We start from the raw sequence: 21,344 nt of genomic DNA on the forward strand, positions 1-21,344 counted from the left end.
ACGGCTGCCCTGGGCTCCTTCAGTCTTTCCTCCATGCTTGTGCATCCTTCAGGTCTGCGTGTCCTAATTTCCTCTTATATGGATAGCAGTCAGTTTGGATTAGGACTCACCCTAAAGGACTCATTTTAATTTAATCACCTTTTTAGAGGCTCTCCAAATATACTCACATTCCAAAGTACTGGAGTTAGGGCTTCAACATACGGATTTTGGGAAAAGAGAATCAGCCCCTTAACAGTTTCCTAACAAAAGAGAGCCAAACCGGACGCCTGGGTGGCTCAGCTGGTTAAGCGTCTACCTTTGGCTCAGGTCATGATCCCAGGGTCCTGGGATCGAGCCCCGCATCGGGGCTCCTTGCTCAGTGGGAAGTCTGTTTCTCCCTCTACCCCTCCCCACCATCTGTGCTCTCTGCTGTCTCACTCTCTCAAATAAATAAAATCTTAAAAAAAAAAAAAGCCAAACTATCATTTACGATGTCTTAAAAGATTTTGGCTCTATCTTTGGGAAAGGTGTTAAATTAGCTTCGTCAGTATATGAATGAAACTCCTATAGATCACATGAGGTAAAAGAGTCCACATGCAAAGTTTGCCTGGAAATCAGACATTTGTTCATGGGCACCTAGTTTGCTCTATCCTAGTTTTATGCATAATTCTTAAATAGCCCTTCACTCTTGACCCAATGGCATGTGTGTGCAAAAATAAGCATTTATTGTGTTTCAGGTCTTGGACAAAGTATTTTCCACACACAGTCTGTTTAGTAGGGATGAATTTCCCCAACTTCCAGAGAAGGACACTGGATCTCAGTAGTAACTTGCCCCAAATTGTTGAGCCAGAACCAGAGCCCAGCTACTCAGCAGTGTGGTCTCCTGTGTTTTTCTCTGGTGAGACCAGGCGAACTGCAATTCCACTTCTGGGAACATACCAAAAGGTATCAAAAGCAGGCACTTGAACGGATATTTATATACCAATATTAAAAGCAGCATTATTCACAATAGCCAAAAGACCCCAAATATTCATTGGGTGAATGGATCAACGTGGTAAATACATGCTATGGAATATTATTCAGCTCTAAAAAGGAATGAAATTCTGATACATGTTATAATATGGATGAATCCTGAAGACATGTTAAGTGAAAAAAGGCACTAAAGGACAAATACTGTATGATTCTACTTATATGAGTTACCTAGAACAGTAAAATTCATAGAAACAAAGGAGAAAAATGTTTACCTAGAAAAATGGGCTGAAGGAAGAGAGTGGGGAGTCACTGTTTATTGGATGATGAAAAAGTTCTAGATAGTAGTGATGGCAGCACAACAGTGTGAATGTTCTTATTGTTACTGATCTGTACGACTTAAAAACGGTTAAAATGGTAAATTTTATGTTGTGTCTATTTTACAATAAAAAATGTGGCTAGTGTGAGGAATTGAATTTTTAAGTGTAATTAATTTAAATATGTTTAAAAACCAATATTTGATTCAGTTATTAGAAAACGTTTAAATATGCTTGAAACATGTATGAAGTTTTGTAATCTCCCACTATGTAAAGAATCTCTTACTTGAAGTAAAGAAAAATAAAATCTCACACATATTTGAAATGCCAACTTTGTTTTCAAGCCTGGGGCAACGTTAATACAGCTATCTCCTTTCACTATCAGGAGAAAACTATCACATTTTACACCTAAGCCTAATTTTACATTGTAAATTATATAGCCTTTAAATACCTTCATTCTACATACCTGCAGAAACACAAGTTGTGTTCACAAAGCATATATTAAATCAAAAGTACATGCCAATACCACCAAAATGGTTTTATTTTTTGTCACTGACAACATGCATAACACAGCCAATTGTATCACTACAGTTTGTTTTGATTTTGTTAAACAGTACTGAAGTATGCATTAAAAATATGTTTACATTTAAATTTAACACTTAAAGAAGTTCTCTTTAAGGCGTTAAACATAACGCCTTCTCAATATATTTTCCTGCTTTGTATCAAACATAAATAACTTAATCTATAAAATCATAAATAAAACTATTAACTCTTGTGGCCTAAGAGTATATACCAACTTTGGAGCTTGACAAAAATGTTGTCTTTATGATTTTATGGGTAACAACATGCAGGACTTGCAGTGATTACTATCAAATAAATGACTTATCACAAGTCGTTATTGTCTCCCAACCAAGTCTGCCAATAATACACCTTCCAGTGTCCTTGGTAAAGATGCTAGGTGCTTACGAAGTCAAAATAATCAAGACTAGATTTTACACAGAAGGTTGTCACTTAATTACTAAGCCTTACTTTGAAGAACAAAAATGCTGCTAAAGAGTAAATACTTGTATTATCATTTAAATGGAAGCTAATAAAATCATATTAAAATCCTATCACTCTTGGGAAAAATATTCCATTCAGATTTTGCTACAGGAACGGAATTAACACTATCCTACGTTTTCTAAAATTTAGTTTGAACCATCACTTTGATTAGTTAAAACTTTCAGGGAAAAAATAATGACACACAAAGTGACCTTGGAAAGGAATACTTATAATTCCTGATACAGAACACTTGATTATTTAGTTTTTGTTTAATGACTGGAAATCTTTAGTCCTTCAGAAAACACCGTATTTGTTGACAGATACTTCCTATTTAGTGATTTATTAGGTAACCAAACTATTTTTACATAATAAAATTAAAGCATTTTGCATGTTGGAAGTATTTCATTATGCACTATTTTTTAGGCCATTTATAGAGTATAAAACTTAGAAAAATATTGTCAATAGTTTCATTAAATTTAAATGACTCAAATGACAATACTTAGCACTATCATTACTTCTAAGTTTTATTTTTCGATCAATACAAAAATGATCTGGTTCATACTGTTAACTGCCAGAAAAACTTTCATGTTTAAAAAACTAAATACTCTTTGTTAAAGAAGAGCAGGTTAAAACAAATGGTTTCTGTGCTCTTATAAAAAAGATTCTATGTTGTAATTCTAAATCAAAATTCACAAATGGTGGCTGAAATTCTGTCAACTTTTAGCCCAATACAACACAAATTCACGGTTATTTTGCATAAACAATTCAAAATTAAATTTTATAATGGAAATGTCAACAAGTCATAACTACTACATTACTTCTGATGGGTTCCACTATACTTCAACCAGGCACAGCAGATGTGCACATCTGATAGACAGACTGCTTAGAAAATTAAAGCTATCAGCTATAAATAAGGAATACATAAATATGAACACAGCAATGCCAATGCATTAGAGCTGTTAAAAAAAAGATGTGATGTAAACACATCTGATAGTTCTCTCTGTAAGCCATTTTCCACTGATTTATAAAGCTATGGTTTTATAATTCTTTTAAAAGGGAAAATGTTTCTACACTGCTGCATGCAGTAATTTCATTATACATTCTTGACTACATAGCAATCTTCAAATCCTCTTGAAGAGCTTGACATATCTCATCAGAATTTCTCCAGAAAGTCAGCTTGTCGTATTTTCAGCAGCCTAGAACAAGAAAGTAAGTTTCATTATAATAAAACCACAAAAAAAGAGACACCATAGAGATATATTTGTCAATACTGCATTGTCATTAACAAACAATTCCTCCTCCACATATCCTGAACCACTTTTATCAGGATAATGCAGTGGGGTTTTTACTTTTTGCAGTACATTAGGACTATTTCTTGAACTGACCGCTAGGCTAACAGTGGAAAATTGTTAAATCATCTTAAATAATACAGTTAAGGTAAAAATATACTGCTACTTGAAAAACTGACCCAACAGACCTTATCCACATACTGTACCCACCTTATCCAGTCTTTATTGGTTTGTCTGTTTCTGCATGTTTCATTATAGTATGAAAAGGGGATTATGAATGAAAAAGACCTTTCTGTTAGAAAGCAGAGGAAAAAAAGGGCAAAAGGGAATAATGAACACATGGCTAATCCTGCCTCACCTATACCACCAACTATTATACTTTCCCTGATTATTCTGCAGAAATTTCCATGCATCATATAAGTCATCAGTAAATGATTTTGAGACATTTCTTTTTCCTTTTTAAAGATTTATTTATTTATTTTAGAGAGAAAGAGGGTGAGTGTGCACACATGCGCTCAGGGAGGGGCAGAGGGAGAGAATCAGGCTCCTTGCTTACCTTAGTTAGCTTAGTGCAGAGCCAGATGGAGGCTTGACCTCACAACACTGAGATCATGACCTGAGCTGAAATCAAGAGTCAGATGCTTAACTGACTGGGCCACCCAGGTGCCCCTTGATAACATATTTCTAAAAGATAAGGATTTAAATAATTTCTTAATGCCAAATATGAATATGATGATTTTAACTAAGTTTAATTTTAGAAACACACAGTAAACTTTTAAATCATTTACGTTTCAACTTCTTAACTAAAACCTGCTTTTAAGTTTAGTCTAAGTTCAGAGGCCTTTCACGAAAATCCCTTAACATGCTGGGAAAATTGTAGTTAACTCAATCTGAAACATTCTCTTTGCAATCAGCAGAACCTACCTTGTTTGTCCATATAGCTGGCTATTCTAATTAGCCTTTCATTTCTTTGAGTTTATTATTCACAAGGATTAGAAACTAGTTTGAAAAAAATCTCCCTTGTTCTAAAAGATTTCTTATTTATTTCTACCCTTAAAGGTTCTTACATTAGCTTTAGGTGCATACCTTTAGGCACTCTGTCTTCTTCCTAACCCCATTCTCAGTATCATTTACTTCAAGGAACACTTGAAATAATATAAACAATTTTAGAATTTGTAAAAAATTAAAGTACCTTAACTGTAATGCAATTTGTCTAGTCCCATTCCATTTTTATACTAATTTTTGAGGTTCTCTTCCAAGAAAAAGACAATGGAACAAGTTTTTTCACCTAAATTAAGCAAGCCAACAATCTTGTATAGCATTCCTGTTATATGAATATAGTACTACTCTGTTTGAAAGGACAGCAATGGCATCCTAAAGAGCTCCAGTTACCAGACTGCCATTAGAGACTCCAAAATTTCATAAGCATTGGCCCTGGGAAAAACCAACTTTAGCAGCCTTGTCTTCCACACTTTGGTGTAAGTTTATTCCCTCCTTCAGGAGGATGGGTGGGGAAATAAGACTTATTGAATCCTTTATTTCTACAGCTCCAATGTCCTCATGCCATACAAAACCTTCCTACAGTGAGGAGACACATCACTCCCAAGGTATTAGTGATCATACAGGACAGCTGCAAGAGAAAGGGCAAGGCTTATTAGTGCAAAGTGCATCAATAATAATCCAATTCGAGGCACCTTGGTACTAAAGTAGAAGATACAGGAAGTAGCTTTGCCCAGAATTTCTGAAATCACAATATGTAAATGATTGCTTATAATTAGCCCTGAGGAGGCAATACTAAAGTTCAGTGCTTGGTAGAATCACTCATAAAAATAAAGTCTATTTTACTTGTAAATGCATTCATTAAAAGGTATGGAAACTGAAAAAAAAAACACAAAACTTTTTAAAAACCGTGCCTTAATTAACAGTCCTACTTATGCTGTGGGAGATAAAAAAAACGTGACACATCTACTGATGCGAAGAAACTGACCTGTGTGACACACAACCAACTACTTTTACTGTAAATGATTTAAACAATATACGAATCTGTGAGAAAGTAAAAACAATTAATGAAAAATTGTTGCAATTGTCTACATAGTTAACTAAAGAACAAAAGGAAAAACTGGATGTTTGTAGACCAACAGCTCCTTGCAACATTTCAGGATGTCTTTGATTTATATTTTACACATTCTAAAATAAAGGTAAGTATCATAGAAGGAAATTCTAATCACTAGGATTTCTAGGTAAAGGCAGTAAAACATAACAGGAACAGGTTTTCCTTCCTCTATTATTAGTTCTGAAAGAAACAGACAAAAAATAAGAAAGAAATTAAGTAGCAGCAACCACCCAAAAAGGAGAAAACCACCATATGCTTTAAAAGTCTGTAAAGCATGGCCAAGGAAAACCAGGTATGGCTCACAGTGCAGCTCAGAGCTAACCAGCTCCCAATCCCAACCCAACAGCAGCAGGTAAGAGAGTAAGTAGACTTTATAATCTAAAGAGAAGCAACCTGTGAAAGGTTGTTCTTTAATCCATAAAGTTAAATGTAATATTTTTATTTTTAAAGTGGCATGCTACTATCTAGAATGGTGTTCACCAAATATTGCTGATTACCTCTTGGGTGGTTCTGAATGATTTGTTTCCTTCTTTGTATTTTGATATTTAAATATTTTAAAATTATGAGCATTTCTTAATAAAAATTACATACAGATTTCAAAAATTCCTTTAAAGAAAAAAGTTCTAATTAACATTTTTCTTCTTTGCTAGACACTTTTCAGGATTCTCCTCTCCGCCTAGTTTTAATGAGAAACTGGCATACTGGTTATTGTTTATGGAGAAATATGTTTTAAGAGGCTGTGTGTGTGTGTGTGTGTGTCTGATCTTCCATTCAAAGGGCAATGCTTTCTGATTTTGTTTATCTTAAATATGGATTTTGCCTCTTATATCTCACTATGGTCCACTATTCTCACTATGGAATAACCAGCATGGTCAAAGCTAAAAAAGCAATTCTATCCTAATACCTTGGGTTTATTTTGCCTAAGAAAGTGCTATGCCAAACACTTGTCAGTTCCTCTTGTACCCCGTGGACTAGGTTATTTGTCTCTGGTTCCTTTATGGCACTCAAACTGCATTACAGTATGAAACCTTCATGCTCTTTTGCCTCCCTATTCTGTGTCAAATTCCAACATAAACAACAAAAATTCACACAGTTGTGGATGATGTTTATTAAATAAATTCTCTTCCACTAGAATTTCAGAAATTTACTGATCAAAGACTATGATACTGCATTTTATTTTTAACAGCAGGGTTATGAGAGAATACTAAACCAGGGAATGTTCCCATGCTACAGTCCATTAACTCACTTCTAATCACATTTCACCCTTTCTCAAAAAGCAGGCTCAGATATTTTTTAGAACTTACTGTAGTTGAAAACTTAGTAGGTAACAACTCTGAAGTCAGAGTCCAAGTTCAAATCTCAGCTCAACTACTTCTCAATAAGTCCTTGGGAGAAGCTGGCCACCATAAGCTTCAGTTTCCTTAGCAGTAAACTACTAACAGCAGTACCAGTACACATGACTGCTGTGACTCAAAGTACTCATAAACATTAGTTATTCTTACGGTATTATTTTGTTATTTTTCTTTCTGTCATATGAAAGCACAGTTGTGAGTTTAAAAAGAAAGTCTGAATAGTTTTTTTAAAGATTTAAACATCTGACTAAAAGAAATTAGTAACTTACATGCACATTTAACAAAGGGTTCACATTCAGAATATTTATTTAAGACTACCAATACAAAAGGAAAAAGACACCCCAGAAAAAAAAAATGGGCAAACTACTTGAAAAGGAAATGGCCAAAAAAACATGTAAAAACACATTCAACCTCATTGGTTCTAGGAGAAATGCAAATAAAACCACATAAGAAACCCATACACACCCACCAAAATGACTAAAATTAAAAACACAATAAGTATTGGCATATATGTGGAGCAAGGAAGGGAAACTCGTATGCTGCTCATGGAAACAGAAACACAACTACTTTAGAAAAGTTTGGCATTATCTATTCAAGTTGAAGATAAACATATCCTAAAAACCAAGCAACGTGACTTGTAGATATACACCACCCAAAAGAAATGCATGCACATATGCATCATGAGATATGCACAACTAGGCTCATAGCAGCATACTCCTAATAGCCCCACGCTGGAAGCAATCAAATATCCATTCCCAGTAGAAAGAATAACTGAATAGTAGTCTATCTGTGCAACAAAGCATGATTATTTCAGTGAATAGGACTGTATTACAGCTACACACAACATAAATGAACCTCCGGGGTGCCTGGGTTCTGCATGTAGAATCTGCTTGACATTCTCTTTCTCCCTCTTCCTCTGTCCCTCCTCCTGCTCCTGCATGCAGTTGCAGGCACTCTTACTCTCACTCAAATAAAGTCTTTTTTTTTTTTTAAAGATTTTATTTATTTGACAGAGAGAGAGAGAGATAGCGAGAGCAGGAACACAAGCAGGGGGAGTGGAAGAAGGCGAAGCAGGCTTCCTGCTGAGCAGGGAGCCTGATGCGGGGCTCGATCCCAGGACCCTGGGATCATGACCTGAGCCGAAGGCAGACGCTTAACGACTGAGCCACCCAGGCGCCCCTCAAATAAACTCAAACAAACAAACAAACAAACGAACCTCACAATTCTGCTCCTAAATGGAATCTAAAAATAAAAAATGAATAAACAAAAAGCAGAATCAGACCTATAAAAAGAGAAAAAAACTGATGATTTGCAGAGAGGGGGATGGACAAAATGGGTAAAGGGGAGAGGGAGAGATAGGCTTCCTTCCTTAGGCTGTGACTTATTCATTCTGTAACTGGAATAAAAGTCACAGCATAAGCAACAGTCAGTAATATTTTAATAGTGATGTCATGGGACAGACGGCAGCAAATCTGCTGGGGCAGCTGGTGGCTCAGTCAGTTAAGCGTCTGCCTTCAGCTCAGGTCATGATCTCAGGGTCCTGGGATTGAGCCCTGTGTCAGGCTCCCTGCTCAGTGGGGAGCCTGCTTTTCCCTCTACCCCTCCTCTCGCTGGCTCTCTCTAATAAATAAATAAAAATCTTAAAAACGGGGCGCCTGGGTGGCTCAGTCGTTGGGCGTCTGCCTTCAGCTCAGGTCATGATCCGGGGGTCCTGGGATCGAGCTCCGCATCGGGCTCCCTGCTCGGCCGAGAGCCTGCTTCTCCCACTCCCCCTGCTTGTGTTCCCTCTCTGTCTCTCTCGCTGTCAAATAAATAAATAAAAAATCTTAAAAAAAAAAAGTATAAACCTGTCAAGTCACTAAGTTGTACACCTGAAACTGATATAACACTCGTGTGTCAACTATACTCAAAAAAACAAAAAACACCCTCTCAAACATAATGTTAAATGAAGAACCTAGTAAAGACTGCTGTAAGATTCCAGTTTATATCACATTCAAAAATTTTACAAAATTAAACTGCAGTGTTTGAAGACCCATGTTTAGTCAGTAAAACTGTTAAAAATAAGAAAGCTTCTACCATAAAAATCAGGACAGTAGTTACTGGAAGGGGGAGCAGGAGAGGTTAGTGATAGGGGAGCTCAAGGGAACTTGTAGGGCTCAAGCAATGAGAATTGTACAGATATTCTCTTTATGATAAATTTTTGCTCTGGAAATATCTTCTGTTTACCTTTTTGTGTTTAAAGTTTTAAAAAATCTCAGAAACAACCCAAATCACTGGAATTTACTAGAGACTGACTAAATTTGAGATGGGTAAATTACATGTATTATATAGTTTTGTTTTCTCAAAGAAAGAAAAAAGCTAGAGAAAAGTCACTTTGTTCTTGGACAAGTTTTCAGAGGGACTAACTTGAATATCAGTATCTGTGGTGAGTTACTGTTATATAAACATGGAAATAAAATCACCCAAGATTTTAAACCACTGTACACAAGTCAGAAAGGGAATATACCTTTCCTGTTCCCAATGTGAGCAACTAAAAGTGGCGAGTTTGTATTTGAAAAAAGGTGGCCCTTGGGCCCATAGTGGCAGTGCAGCCAACTGGCCTCGGCAATCCCTTCCTCTCAGAGCTGCTGTTTGTCATTCTTCCCTTCTCTTGAAGGAGAAACACATGACCGCAGCCAGGGAGGCCTAGTGGCCAGTTTCCTTCCTGCAGAATCCGGAAGTACAGAATCCCAGCCTTCCTTTATTTTGTCTGGGTCCTCTGCAGTCAAGTCCGAGATGGTGGACTACATTTATGAATCATACACCCAATCTCCTCACCAGAGCCACACTCTGGGCTTCCTCTCCAGAGCATGCTGTCTGGGTAAGGCTCAGAGTTTTCTAAATCAAGTGCTGGCTCCTTTTCGCTTACCAGTTCCTTCATTTCTCATTCCTCTTACATTTTATCATGAGTAGCAAGCAGAAATCTTGCTCCTGCACTTTCCACACTTTGCTAGGAAATTTCCTCAGCTAAATATCCAAGTTCATCACTTACAAGTTTTATTTTTCTTCCAATAATAAAACATAATTCAGCCAGGTGCTGTCACTTTGTAGCAAGGACAACCTTCCCTCCAGTGTTCAATAATATGTTCCTTATGAGATCTCACCAGAAGCCCCTTTAAAGTCCATTATTTCCAGCAACATTCTGCTCATCATGACATATGTATTCTCTAGGACAATTAAAGCTTTCTCTACTGCTCTCCTCTCCTTTCTGAGCCCTTACCAGAATTGCCTTCAATGTCTATAGTTCTACCAACACTTTCTTCAAGGAAATCTGGGCCCTATTAAGTGTGTAAAATTTTCCAACTTCTACCCATCACCCAATTCCAAAGCCACTTCATGACTTGTAGGTCTTTGTTACAACAGCACCCCACTTTCTAATAGTGAAATCTGTATTAGCTTTCTACGGCTGCCATTACCAGGTACCATAAACTGGGTGGCTTGAAACAACAGAAATTTATTTTCTCATAGTTCTAAAGGCTTGAAGACCAAAACCAAGAAGTCAGAAGGCTCTAGCAGAAGATCCTTGCCTCTCCATAGTTTCTGATGGCTGCCAACAATCCTAGGCCACCACTGCACTCTGCCTCCACTGTCACAAGGCAGTGTCTGTGTCTCCACATGGTGTTCTCTTGGTGTTGCTCTGTCCAAATTTCCCTTGTCTTATAAGGACATCAGTCATTAATCCATTATGATCTTATCTCAACCTGATTATACTTACGGATACACAATTTCCAAATAAGGTCACATTCCCAGGTATTGGCCTTGAACTTACCTTTTTGGGCACAGACACAATTTTACTCACAACACAAGGAAAATTCTAAACACAGCTGGAGACTACTGAGAAGAGAAAATGTGGTCCATGATAGTAGCAATTTTGTAACTGAACATATGCTACTGAGATCCCGGTTTTCAGAATTTCTGATGGTGACAAAAGCTAGTTTAATCATATTTAAGTAGGATCTTTCACATAAAGTCATTAACCATTTTCTAAACAAAAGCATCTTTCTTTAGAATGAACATACAGACCACTAACCTTTAGTGCTTCAGTGGCCTTGCGAAGTTCCTTAATAACGGACGATAAAGCTTCTGGGTTAATTCCTTGTTCACAAAGCCGAACACAAATAGACAGAGTTTCCATATCTAAGCCAGTATTCAAAATTCTTGAAATTTCCAGCAGAACTGAAAAAGACAGAGAAAACTTCAGAAACAATTACATTAAAAAATGTGTACCCAATACTGTTTTTAATTCATATAATATGCACAGTACCAAAGAACTAGCACAGCATCCCTAGATTTTGAAATTGTCATGCAATACTGTCTTGTTCTTACTTAGCCTAGAACCAGAAATACACTTATACCCTCCCTCCACGTAACTGCTTTTTATACTTTGATTTATATTCCACCACTCATTCAATATCTTAAATATATGCATCATAATCAGGATTTTTCAGAACATTTCCCCATTTTTAGTATGCTTTTACAATGTAATTTAGTCTCATGACATCCCATTTTATGAAAACACCATACATTACTTAACTACTCTACTATTTTAAGAGTTAAGTGGGTCTCATGTTTTCCCCACTGAAATAATCCTATGATAAGCATCTGTACATACTAACTTCATTTTATTTCATTAGGATAAATTCCTAAAAGTGGAACTGCTCAGTAATATACATATTTAAGGCTTTAAAAGTACTTAGAAACTTCTACAATTTGACAGGGTAATCATGTCCATTAACATCTAATAGTAAAAAAATGAAAGCCCATTTTTTAACTTTTATATAGTACTTCATTTTATTGTAGTTTATAAAAGTAGTTGACATAAGAAACACTAGCAAAGAGAAGCACAGAATATAAATACACTGGCTTCATTAAATTTTGTTTTATGGTGGTTGTTTCCCAGAGCATGTTTAGAATTTGTTAAAGTCAATGGTCAACATATTATCTATGGCTTCCTGTATTATTTTCCCTTGGCATTACTTAGTTATTCCCCATGCAAAGATTATATAACCACCCACCAGTATTCCCTTCCATCACTTCAAAGTTTATTTCCTGCCTGCCTACAAACATTTAAATACTTAACTCCCTGGAGTTTGGGTTGAAGATAGGATCTAACTTTACCTCCCTGAAATAAGCCCATTTCCTCAATACTATTTATTGAGTGATCTCTCCTACTGCTCAATTAAGATGCCACCTTTAGGGCACCTGGGTGGCTCAGTTGGTTGGGCGACTGCCTTTGGCTCAGGTCATGATCCTGGAGTTCCGGGATCGAGTTCTGCATCGGGCTCCCTGCTCAGCAGGGAGTCTGCTTCTCCCTCTGACCCTCCCCCCTCTCATGCTCTATCTTATTCCCTCTCTCAAATAAATAAGTAAAATCTTAAAAAAAAAAAAGATGCCACCTTTATCACATAGTAAATTCCCATTTACCCATTTGTTGCATCTCTTTATCTTATGTCAGAACCACAATTTTAATTACTAACTCTTATCAACATACAGAAGGTTGAAGATTTTGTTATCTTTCCTTTTCATAACCTCTTTCGTTCTTCCAGTGAACTTAAAAATCTTGATCAAGGAGCACCTGGGTGGCTCAGTTGGTTATGCATCAGACTCTTGACTTAGGTCGGGTTATGATCTCAGGGTTGTGAGATCTAGCCCTGTGTTTCCTCGCTGGGCGTGAAGCCTTAAGATTCTCTGTCTCCTTCTCCTTCTGCCCCTCCCCCTGCCTCTTTCCCTCTCTAAAAAACTCTTGATCAATTCCAAATACAAATTCCGTTTGGATTCTGACTTGAATTGCATAAAAACTACAGTATTTTGGGATGAATGGACAAGTTAACAATATTGAGGGTTACATGAAGTCTAACTCCTTCAAAAAACTAACAGTATTCATCATGTTCATAAGATGGGCCCGAAACACCTTTTTGTACCAGACATTCATTTTCATCTCTAGAATTTCAAGGTTTTTTTTTTTTAAACGTCTTTCGTGCCTATACTTAACTTTTTGAACACATGGAATATAGTTTTAATGTCCTTGTTTGCGAATTGAAACATCTGTGTCAGTTTCAGGTCTATTTCAACTGGCTGAATTTTTCTATCATGGGTTGTATTTTTCAGCTTTGCATATTTAATAACTTTTAATTAGATGCTGGACATTGTAAATTTTACCTTGTTGGTTGTTATTTTTATATTTCTATACATGTTACTTTTAAAAATATTTTTACACATGTTCTTGGGCTTTGCAATGAGATGCAGTTATCTAAAAAGTTTGATCCTTTTGAGTCTTTTAAGATTTATATAGTCAGGATCAGAGCCCTGTTTGGTGTATGGCTAATTGTTCCTCATCACTGAGGTAAGACCCTCGTGAGTGCTCTACTAAATGCCTCGTGAATTATGAAGTTTTCCATTCTGGCTGGTAGATATAAGCCCTATTTTCAGCCTTCTGTGAGCACGGTGTACTGTTCCCTCTAGTTCTTTTGAATGCCTTTCCTAGCTTTGTGGGTACTTTCCTCACACACGTGCTAATCAATGCTCTGAATACTTGAGGGGGACCTTCCTACCGGTCTCCACAATTCTCTCTAAACTCTTTCCTCTCACATATTCTGTCCTGCAAACTCTACCTGCTTTGGTCTCCCTGGACTCTAAACTCCTTTTGCTAACTTAGGGGGTCCATACTACCCCACAGTTGCATTGCGGCTGGGAACTCTCTGAAGGTACCAAGAACAGGCAACTATTGGGCTCTCTTCATTTACTGTCTCTGGGATCACTGTCCTTTACTACCCAATGTCCGTGTTCTGTCTGGGTTTTTTTTTTTTTTTTTTTCTTCCAGGTAGGAGGGTAAATCCAGTTTTTGTTACTCCATCTTGGCTGGAAGCTGACAGCCCTTTCTGTTTCATTTCTTCAGTTTTGATATGCCAACATACCAGTATTGCTCTTCAGTTGTATGCAGGCTGCAGTTCATGTTATCCGCTGAATTTATTTCAATAACTCTATTTTAAGATTTCAAATTCCCCCCCATTAATTGCTTGTCCTTATTTCATAGTTAAATGTTTTTTTATAAAAAATGTTTTTTTATAACCACTCATTTTGTGGCTATTGTTTCTGCCCTTACCTATCTGAAGCTATATTCTTATCTTTGGCCATTTTTGAGATTTGCGTTTCCTGTTTCTTCAAGTATAAGCAAGCACCAAAGGAGAACGGTTAAGGGTCTGCTCTCTACAGCCAAAGTACCTGAGTTCAAATTTTACCTTCATTACTTAGTAGGCAAGGTAACCTTTCTTTCTTTTTTTTTTTTTAAGACTTTATTTATTGTCAGGGAGAAAAAGAGAGAGCAGCAGGCAGAGGGAGAAGCAGGCTCCTGGCTGAGCAGGGAGCCAATGCGGGACTCGATCCCAGGACACTGGGATCATGACATGAGCCAAAGGCAGACGCTTAACCGACTGAGCCATGCAGGTGTCCCGCAAGGTAACTTTTCTGCGAAATAGGGGTAATGGTACTTACTTTACAGGATCATTGTGAGAATTACAAGACACACTCAGAATGCTGTGTCCATTGGCATCTAGTGCTCAAAAAAAGAGCTATTATTACTATCTTCTCTTTTTTCAATTTTCATGTGAGTTGTTTATGTTTTTCATCTACCCGGGGTACTTAGTGATTTCTGACTGGAAGCTCATCTTCAACAGGAGATTTTTCTTGATGTCTTGAACTGGTGAAGCATCCTTGGATGGGTAGTCTCACGCTGGCCTCGGCCCTTTGGAGCAGCCCTAGTGGAAGCAGAGTGGCTCCAGAGCCAGAGGACACATGGATGATACTTCCCAATCCCTGGCCGTGGCAGATGGCACATTCCTGGCCCCCAGCTTCACTCAGGCAGGGCAGCATGCTTCATCAGGTTCCATTCCCAGTCTCTTGCTGTGGCTCCCATCTGCTCCTCTTTGGGGAAAATCTCTTTCTAACCAGCAGATTTTCCTTTCTTGTTTCTGAACATGGCTGTGCTGATGATTGCATTTTAGTATTATTTCCTGTCATTTTTATATGCTTGGAGCAGAAAGTTTTAGCCAAGTGCTCCATCATCATCAATTTTGGTAGTGAATCACCAATCTCTTTAATTTTTAGTTTTGTCTTCATAATTGCATTCAATTTGCTTTGGTATATTCTAGGTGATCAGTGCAAATATTCTAGAATATTACCTATTTTTATTTTGTAGCCAGCCACCTTAACAAATTCTACTGAAGTTTTTCAGTTAATTCTCTTGTTTTCTAATTAATCATTTTACCTACAAATAGTAATTTCATGTCCTTCCTAACAGACTTTTCCTTTTCTTATCCTGCATTATTTGCTTAAACTTTCGTATCAGTGGTTAAAAAAAAAAATTGAGTGAAAGCAAGTGTTTCTAATTTTATTTGGAATGCTTTTAACACTAGCGTTAAGGATGACGGTAATCTCATATAGCTATCCTTGGCATGTTAACAATGTACTGTTTTCCTTTGCTAAGACTTTAAAATTAGGGAAAAAGTGCTGTGTCTTATAAATACCTTTTCATCAAACACGGAAATAACCAGGCAGCTTTTTCCCTTTGACATAGTGAGAGAATACATTATATTGACAGACTATATTCATAGTTGAAGAACAGTGAGCTTGGGAAATCCCTACTTTTATAGTAGCAGTTAGCAAACTTGCTCATTATCTGGAAGCAGATGTTACCTCATCCCTCATGTTGTTCATTGTAAATACACCCCTGAGAAACAGCAGGAAGAAAGAGCAGTCAGGGTCTTGCTTTCTTGGCCTACTGAGCAAGAATGTACAGGTATGCTCAGGGCTCACAGGCTGCATCTCCCAACAGTGACACTGCATGACTTCTGACACTAGACTTAAAAAGGTAATATAGCTTCCTCCTGGCTCTCTCTTGAGGCACTCGCCCTTGCAACCCAGCCACCAAGTGGGAAGAAACCCACATGTTCCAGACAATAGCCCCTGCTGCAGGCCTAGCTAACAGGCAGTGTCAACTAGAAGATGTGTGAGTGAGGAAGCTTTGGGATGACTCCAGATTCAGCACTAACTGCTATGCATTAGAGACCCTCAATGAGAATTACCCAGATAAGCCCGGCCAACACCCAGAACTGTGAAAGACAAGTAACTGCTGTTTTATGCCAGTAAGTTTGGGATGGTTTGTTATGCAGCAGCAAATGAAAACACGTACTCTCTGACCCTACTCCAACTTTCCAACAATACCATCATCACCATCACCTGTTGCTAAAAATTCTCCTCTCCAGTTTTCTCTTCACGGTAGACCCCTATCTATTAATTCTCTGCTTATTCCTGACTTCATGCCTTAGTTCATGCTTTTCTCCTCTGCCTTTTCTCTTCTCTCCATGTAACTCCATGCTCTTTTTCAGGTCCATCTCAGGACTAATATTTCTTTCCTTTAAGCTTTCTTGTAAAATGTATGTTGATCTTTACCTCCTAACTTCATAACCCATCTATAATAAGTACTTCGGTAGTGCCTACTGTATAATTGGTCCTTAGGTGTATTTTGTGCCTACTACACTACTGCTGGAAATATAGTCGTGAAAAAGACAGATATGGTCCCAATCCTCATGGAATTACATCTATGAGACATTGATATTAAAGTAATAACTGATTCTAGTTAAAAGTGAAAGAGGGACAAGAAAAGCATACCTCCAAAACAAATTAGAAGGGCATCTTACATAGTTGTGAAAGATAGTGTTTAGGAAAGACTTGTGTGAAGAAGTGACAAGTAAGCTTACACTTCAAGGGTGAAAAGAAATCAACCTAACTAATGCAGAGGTAGGAAGAAGTGCTAAGAGAGAGTGAAAGAAACAGCTTGTGCAAAAGTTCCTGCACTAAAGAGAACTTGGTAAAGAACCTTTCATAGATCTGAAAGGTTCTTCAGGTGAAGGCAATGTAATTACAGGGGGAGCAGAGGTGTAAAATATGAGAAAAGACAGACATGAACACCCACTAAGGCTCTCTTGAAGATTTCAGAACTTTGGGAAGCTATTAAAAAACATAAAAATGGGAGTATGACAATCAAATTTTCATTTTTAAAAGACTCTGGCTGCATAATAGGGAATGGATCTTGGAAAGAGACAGAACACCCGCGGACAGGGAGTCCAGTTAAGTTACTGCCATCTTGGCACGGACAGGAGAGATCAAGACAAGTAGTTAAATCTGAGACGAAGGAAGAACTGAAAGGGCTTAGTGAAGAACAGAAGTTAGGGGAGGTAAAAGAAAGCAAGAATGATTCCTAAGTCTCTTTCTCCAATGAGTAACTAGAATGATAGCCTAGGGACCATACATTTGTTTCACGGACACTACTTTGTACACTGTGAACTCTCTTAACTCCTCCTTCTAGCCTACTACCTGATATACAATAAAGTAGCACTACACTGAAACCCTCTGGTAAGGAAGAGGTTCATTTTTATCATTATAAAGAACATAATTACTAGTAGTAACTGGAGGCATAAGGAAAATTTTAAAATATACGAAAATAAAGCACGAAACTATCAATACAGTATCTAAAATTTCAAAACCTTGAAAAGCAAAAGAGGCAAGTGAGTACACTGGAGGACAGAGAGAGAGATAGAAAAGACTGACATTTTAAAGAAGGAATCTGGAAGAGAATGTTGAGGATCTAAAAATGAGAGTAGGGGATACAAGAGCTTATACTAAATCAGGATCAGGATGAGTCAGGTTCCTTTCAACGTGAGCCACAAAGATAAATTACAAAGTCTACCTGCTTTTGAAGTATCATTATCAAAATGCTTTCAATTCACAACAAAAATAAAAATGTTTATAGCCTAGTTCTACAACCCTGAAATCACTCAGATCCATTAAAAAATTAAATTACTGGGGCACCTGGGTGGCTCAGTCAGTTAAGCGTCTGCCTTCAGCTCGGGTCATGATCCCAAGGTCCTAGGATCAAGCCCGGCATCGGGCTCCCTGCTCAGCGGTGTGTCTGATTCTCCCTCTGCCACTCACCCCATTTATGCTTGTGCTCACTTGCTCTCTCTCTCTCTTCCTCTCTCTGAAATAAAATCTTAAAAAAAAAAAAAAGATTAAATTACTGAGGGCTGATTCTAGTACTGATGGGAGGGAAGTAGTAAGAAGATGAGGGGAAATAATCTTGAAAGTGCATAGTCAGACTCAAACTTTTGATTCTCATGGCTAGATTTAAATACAGTGAAACCCCACATTAACAAAGTTTCAAATAATAATAATGTTATTTGGGTAGTTCAGTCCAGCCCCTTGGGCAAGCTAAAGTTTTATTTCTGGGAATGAATGTGGAGGAACGTGGGACTATAAAATGATAACATGAGGCACCTGGATGGCTCAGTTGGTTAAGCGTCTGACTTAGGCTCAGGTCATGATCTCAGGGTTGTGGGATCCAGCGAGAGAAGGGCTCCGCGCTCAGCAGGGAGTCTGCCTCTCCTCTGTGCACCATCCCGCTAATGTGTGGCTGCACATGTGCTAATAAATAAAATCTTTAAAAAAGAAATAAAATAAAATGACAACATTCAACTTCACATTATATATGACTGTCTTGGACTCCAATTATGGCATGATAGGGATTTTCTGTAAGTTCAGAATTCTAACAGACATGATAGTCCCTAGCTGCCACATTTAACTAACGGTGATTCATTGCCAACCTGGGGCCTTCCTATCTTGAGGTTTGTGCAGTAGAGGAACAGTGTTCTCTATGTCACACAGCCTCTCATTCAATTTTTTAAAAAATCTGTTATTTCTTCACTTTTTCATGTTCTTACACTCAATAATCTTCATTTTACACACACTTCTCTCAGTAAAAATCTTGATGCAACCAATACAATCAGTTCTTATTTGTAAATCATGAGTTCCACCAGAGATAAAATGGGAGTTTCCATCCAAATGGGATTCTATGGCCATATCAATAAGGAACCTAAGCACAGCTAACATAAACTGACAGAAATGAGGCCTCACACTCTCCATTCTGTTAAAAAAAAACAAACAAAAAAACACAACAACAACAAAAAAACCCACTGGCTTCCAAGCAAAGGTGTAAATCAATACAACCATCACCCACTTTTTGAAAGTTTGTCTTACTCCACTCTGCTGTTACAGAAGACCTACATTAGTAGCTATTTTTGCTTACCAAAAGAAGTCCAAGTTTTCGCTTTTATGAAAAAAGGCAAAAATGAAAATAGCGTTCAGTGTTTGTTTGCAGAAAGCCATTACAGCACGCAACCCAGCATTTAGAGTGTCACTGCCAAGCTCCTTCCCCAAGAACTACATTCAACATCTCACCATCAAGCTGCGAGAGCTTTGAACTGTGTCTGGGAGCATTTGTGCTTTATCTCTCTTTATTTTATGCATCTGTTAAGACAGGTCCTAAGGCATCAGAAAAGCCTAAGAAAGGTTATTTTTTGGGTCTGAGAACACTCAAAAAAATTTTCCATATAAATCAACTGCTTCTTCACTATACACCGTTTCAGCTTTAGGAAAGGTTTCATGGGAATGCTCTGCTTTCAGATACGGGGGAAACCTGTAATGTAGTACATTAAGAAGGAATGAAAAATAGGCTGAATATGGTGTTCAGAATAAAATCTGGGGCGCCTGGGTGGCTCAGTCGGTTGAACATCCAACTCCTGATTTCGGCTCAGGTCATATCTCAGGGTGGTGGGATGGAGCCCTGCCCCCTAAGCCTGGAGTCTGTCTGTCCCTCTCCCTCTGTTTCTCACCTCTCCTCCCCTCCCCCCGCCCCCACCTCTCAAGTAAGTAAATAAAATCTTTAAAGAATAAGATTCTATTTTTCAGAAAAACAGCAAAATAGATACTTGGTAAATAAAAAATGAGATGCAAATGTTCTAGTAACATAAGTAGGTCTTGAAAAAGAAAGCAGCAACCCTTGCAGAAAAAACAAGAAGTCTCATTAGAAGTCCCTTAAGGAGTGGCTGAATCAGTAAGTGGAGCCTACTGTGTGAAGTAGACAGGGAGACACAGTGGGGAGGCCGACACTACCGAGTGAGAATTGCAGTTATGTTTCAATAAAGACGGAGACTAATGTCAATATCCCCTGGAAAATGCAAAAAAAAAAAAAAAAAGCAATATTTAACATCCATCAAACACATACAAATGGATGTGAACAAAATGGAGACAAAGGAGTCTGCAAGTGGGCCATACATGCAACATAACACAAAAGTAGTAACAATTATCTTTTGATTCTTCACCTTCGATATGCCTTTACCTCATCTTAAATATTCACAAGAACCTTAGGAGGAAGTGACCTCATTTTATAGAAAAAGACACAGGCTCAAAGATGTCTAAACTCACCCCCAGGAGTATCAAGTGGCAGACCCGGCATAAGAGAGAGAGGGTAACTGCAAGACGCTTCGTCTTCTAGCACGTGTGCGCAGGCTCGACGCCCGCGGGCCCCGAGGTACAAAACCGGTAAATACACCTACAGCCTCAGAACAACCGCGTCACCCGCTCCAAGATGAAGTAGAGAAATTCTGAAGACAGGGGCGACCTGCTCACTGGCCGCTTATTTGAAAAACGCCTACTCCAGGTCAGAGCCAAAGGACAGGGCGGTGACCAAACACACAAGGCCGCTCGCTGTCCGCACGAGGCTTACAGTCTTGAAGACTGTTCCCGCTCAGGACTAGGAGAAAAGGGCGCTCCGCACGCGGCGCGGCAGGGATTGCGGGGGGTGGCAGCGGCACGTGAAGCCGGCCCCACAGGAAAGGACGCCAGCCGCCAGCCGCAGCGGAGGGGCGTGGCGCGCGGGGAGCGGGAGCCCCGCGGGTCCGGCGCGGGAGGCACGAGGCGCGCGCCGGACTGACGTGGGGGCTGGAACGTCGAGCGCGCGACAAACTACGCAAGAGCGAAAAGACAACTCTCAAAGGATGGGATCATCAGCACTATGGCCCTGGCGGGTCCCCTGGGAGGGCCCTCAAAGATGCCCTTTGGGGCAGGAAGTGGACCTAAAGTCCTCCTTGGCTTACCCGTCGCCTGGGGGCCTTGGCTACACGGTAAAGGGGAACAAACGGGCACTCACCGTCCATGGTCTCCCTCACCGCGTTCAGATTCGCCGCCGCTGCCGCCGCCGCCCCGGCACCGCTGCTACTCGCCATGACGGAGGCCGAGGGAGGCGGGAGAAGGGCCTGACCCGGAACTGGAGCGCCTTCCTTTCTCCTGGGCAATCACACCACGCGTCCCCCGCTCACGCCGGGCAGGCTCCGCCCCTCGCGCTCGTCGCCAG

General features: G+C 38.9%; 1 protein-coding gene across 1 annotated transcript; it reads right to left on the reverse strand.

Moving 5' to 3' along the window:
• Nucleotides 1–1,788: 1,788 nt before the first annotated feature.
• On the reverse strand, nucleotides 1,789–21,256 carry MZT1 (mitotic spindle organizing protein 1). Its single transcript, XM_028106134.2, has 3 exons — nucleotides 21,141–21,256; nucleotides 11,130–11,275; nucleotides 1,789–3,502 (listed from the first exon to the last, which is right to left on the reverse strand). Exons 1-3 carry the CDS (start codon nucleotides 21,214–21,216, stop codon nucleotides 3,479–3,481), a joined length of 246 nt encoding a protein of 81 aa, XP_027961935.1. The 5' UTR covers nucleotides 21,217–21,256; the 3' UTR covers nucleotides 1,789–3,478.
• Nucleotides 21,257–21,344: the final 88 nt, after the last annotated feature.

Source organism: Eumetopias jubatus, unplaced genomic scaffold, assembly GCF_037043125.1.
Source record: "Eumetopias jubatus isolate StellerSeaLion01/CBP00866 unplaced genomic scaffold, mEumJub1_p1.0 scaffold_3, whole genome shotgun sequence".
NCBI classification, from domain to species: domain Eukaryota; kingdom Metazoa; phylum Chordata; class Mammalia; order Carnivora; family Otariidae; genus Eumetopias; species Eumetopias jubatus.

Excerpts from the sequence above, each read along its gene's own strand:
- MZT1 (XM_028106134.2), bottom strand. The coding sequence starts at position 21,216 with ATGGCGAGTAGCAGCGGTGCCGGGGCGGCGGCGGCAGCGGCGGCGAAT. Across the intron at positions 11,276-21,140 it reads GGTGAGGGAGACCATGGACG|TTCTGCTGGAAATTTCAAGA; the intron begins GTGAGTGCCCGT and ends TGTCTTTTTCAG. Across the intron at positions 3,503-11,129 it reads AGGCCACTGAAGCACTAAAG|GCTGCTGAAAATACGACAAG; the intron begins GTTAGTGGTCTG and ends TTCTTGTTCTAG.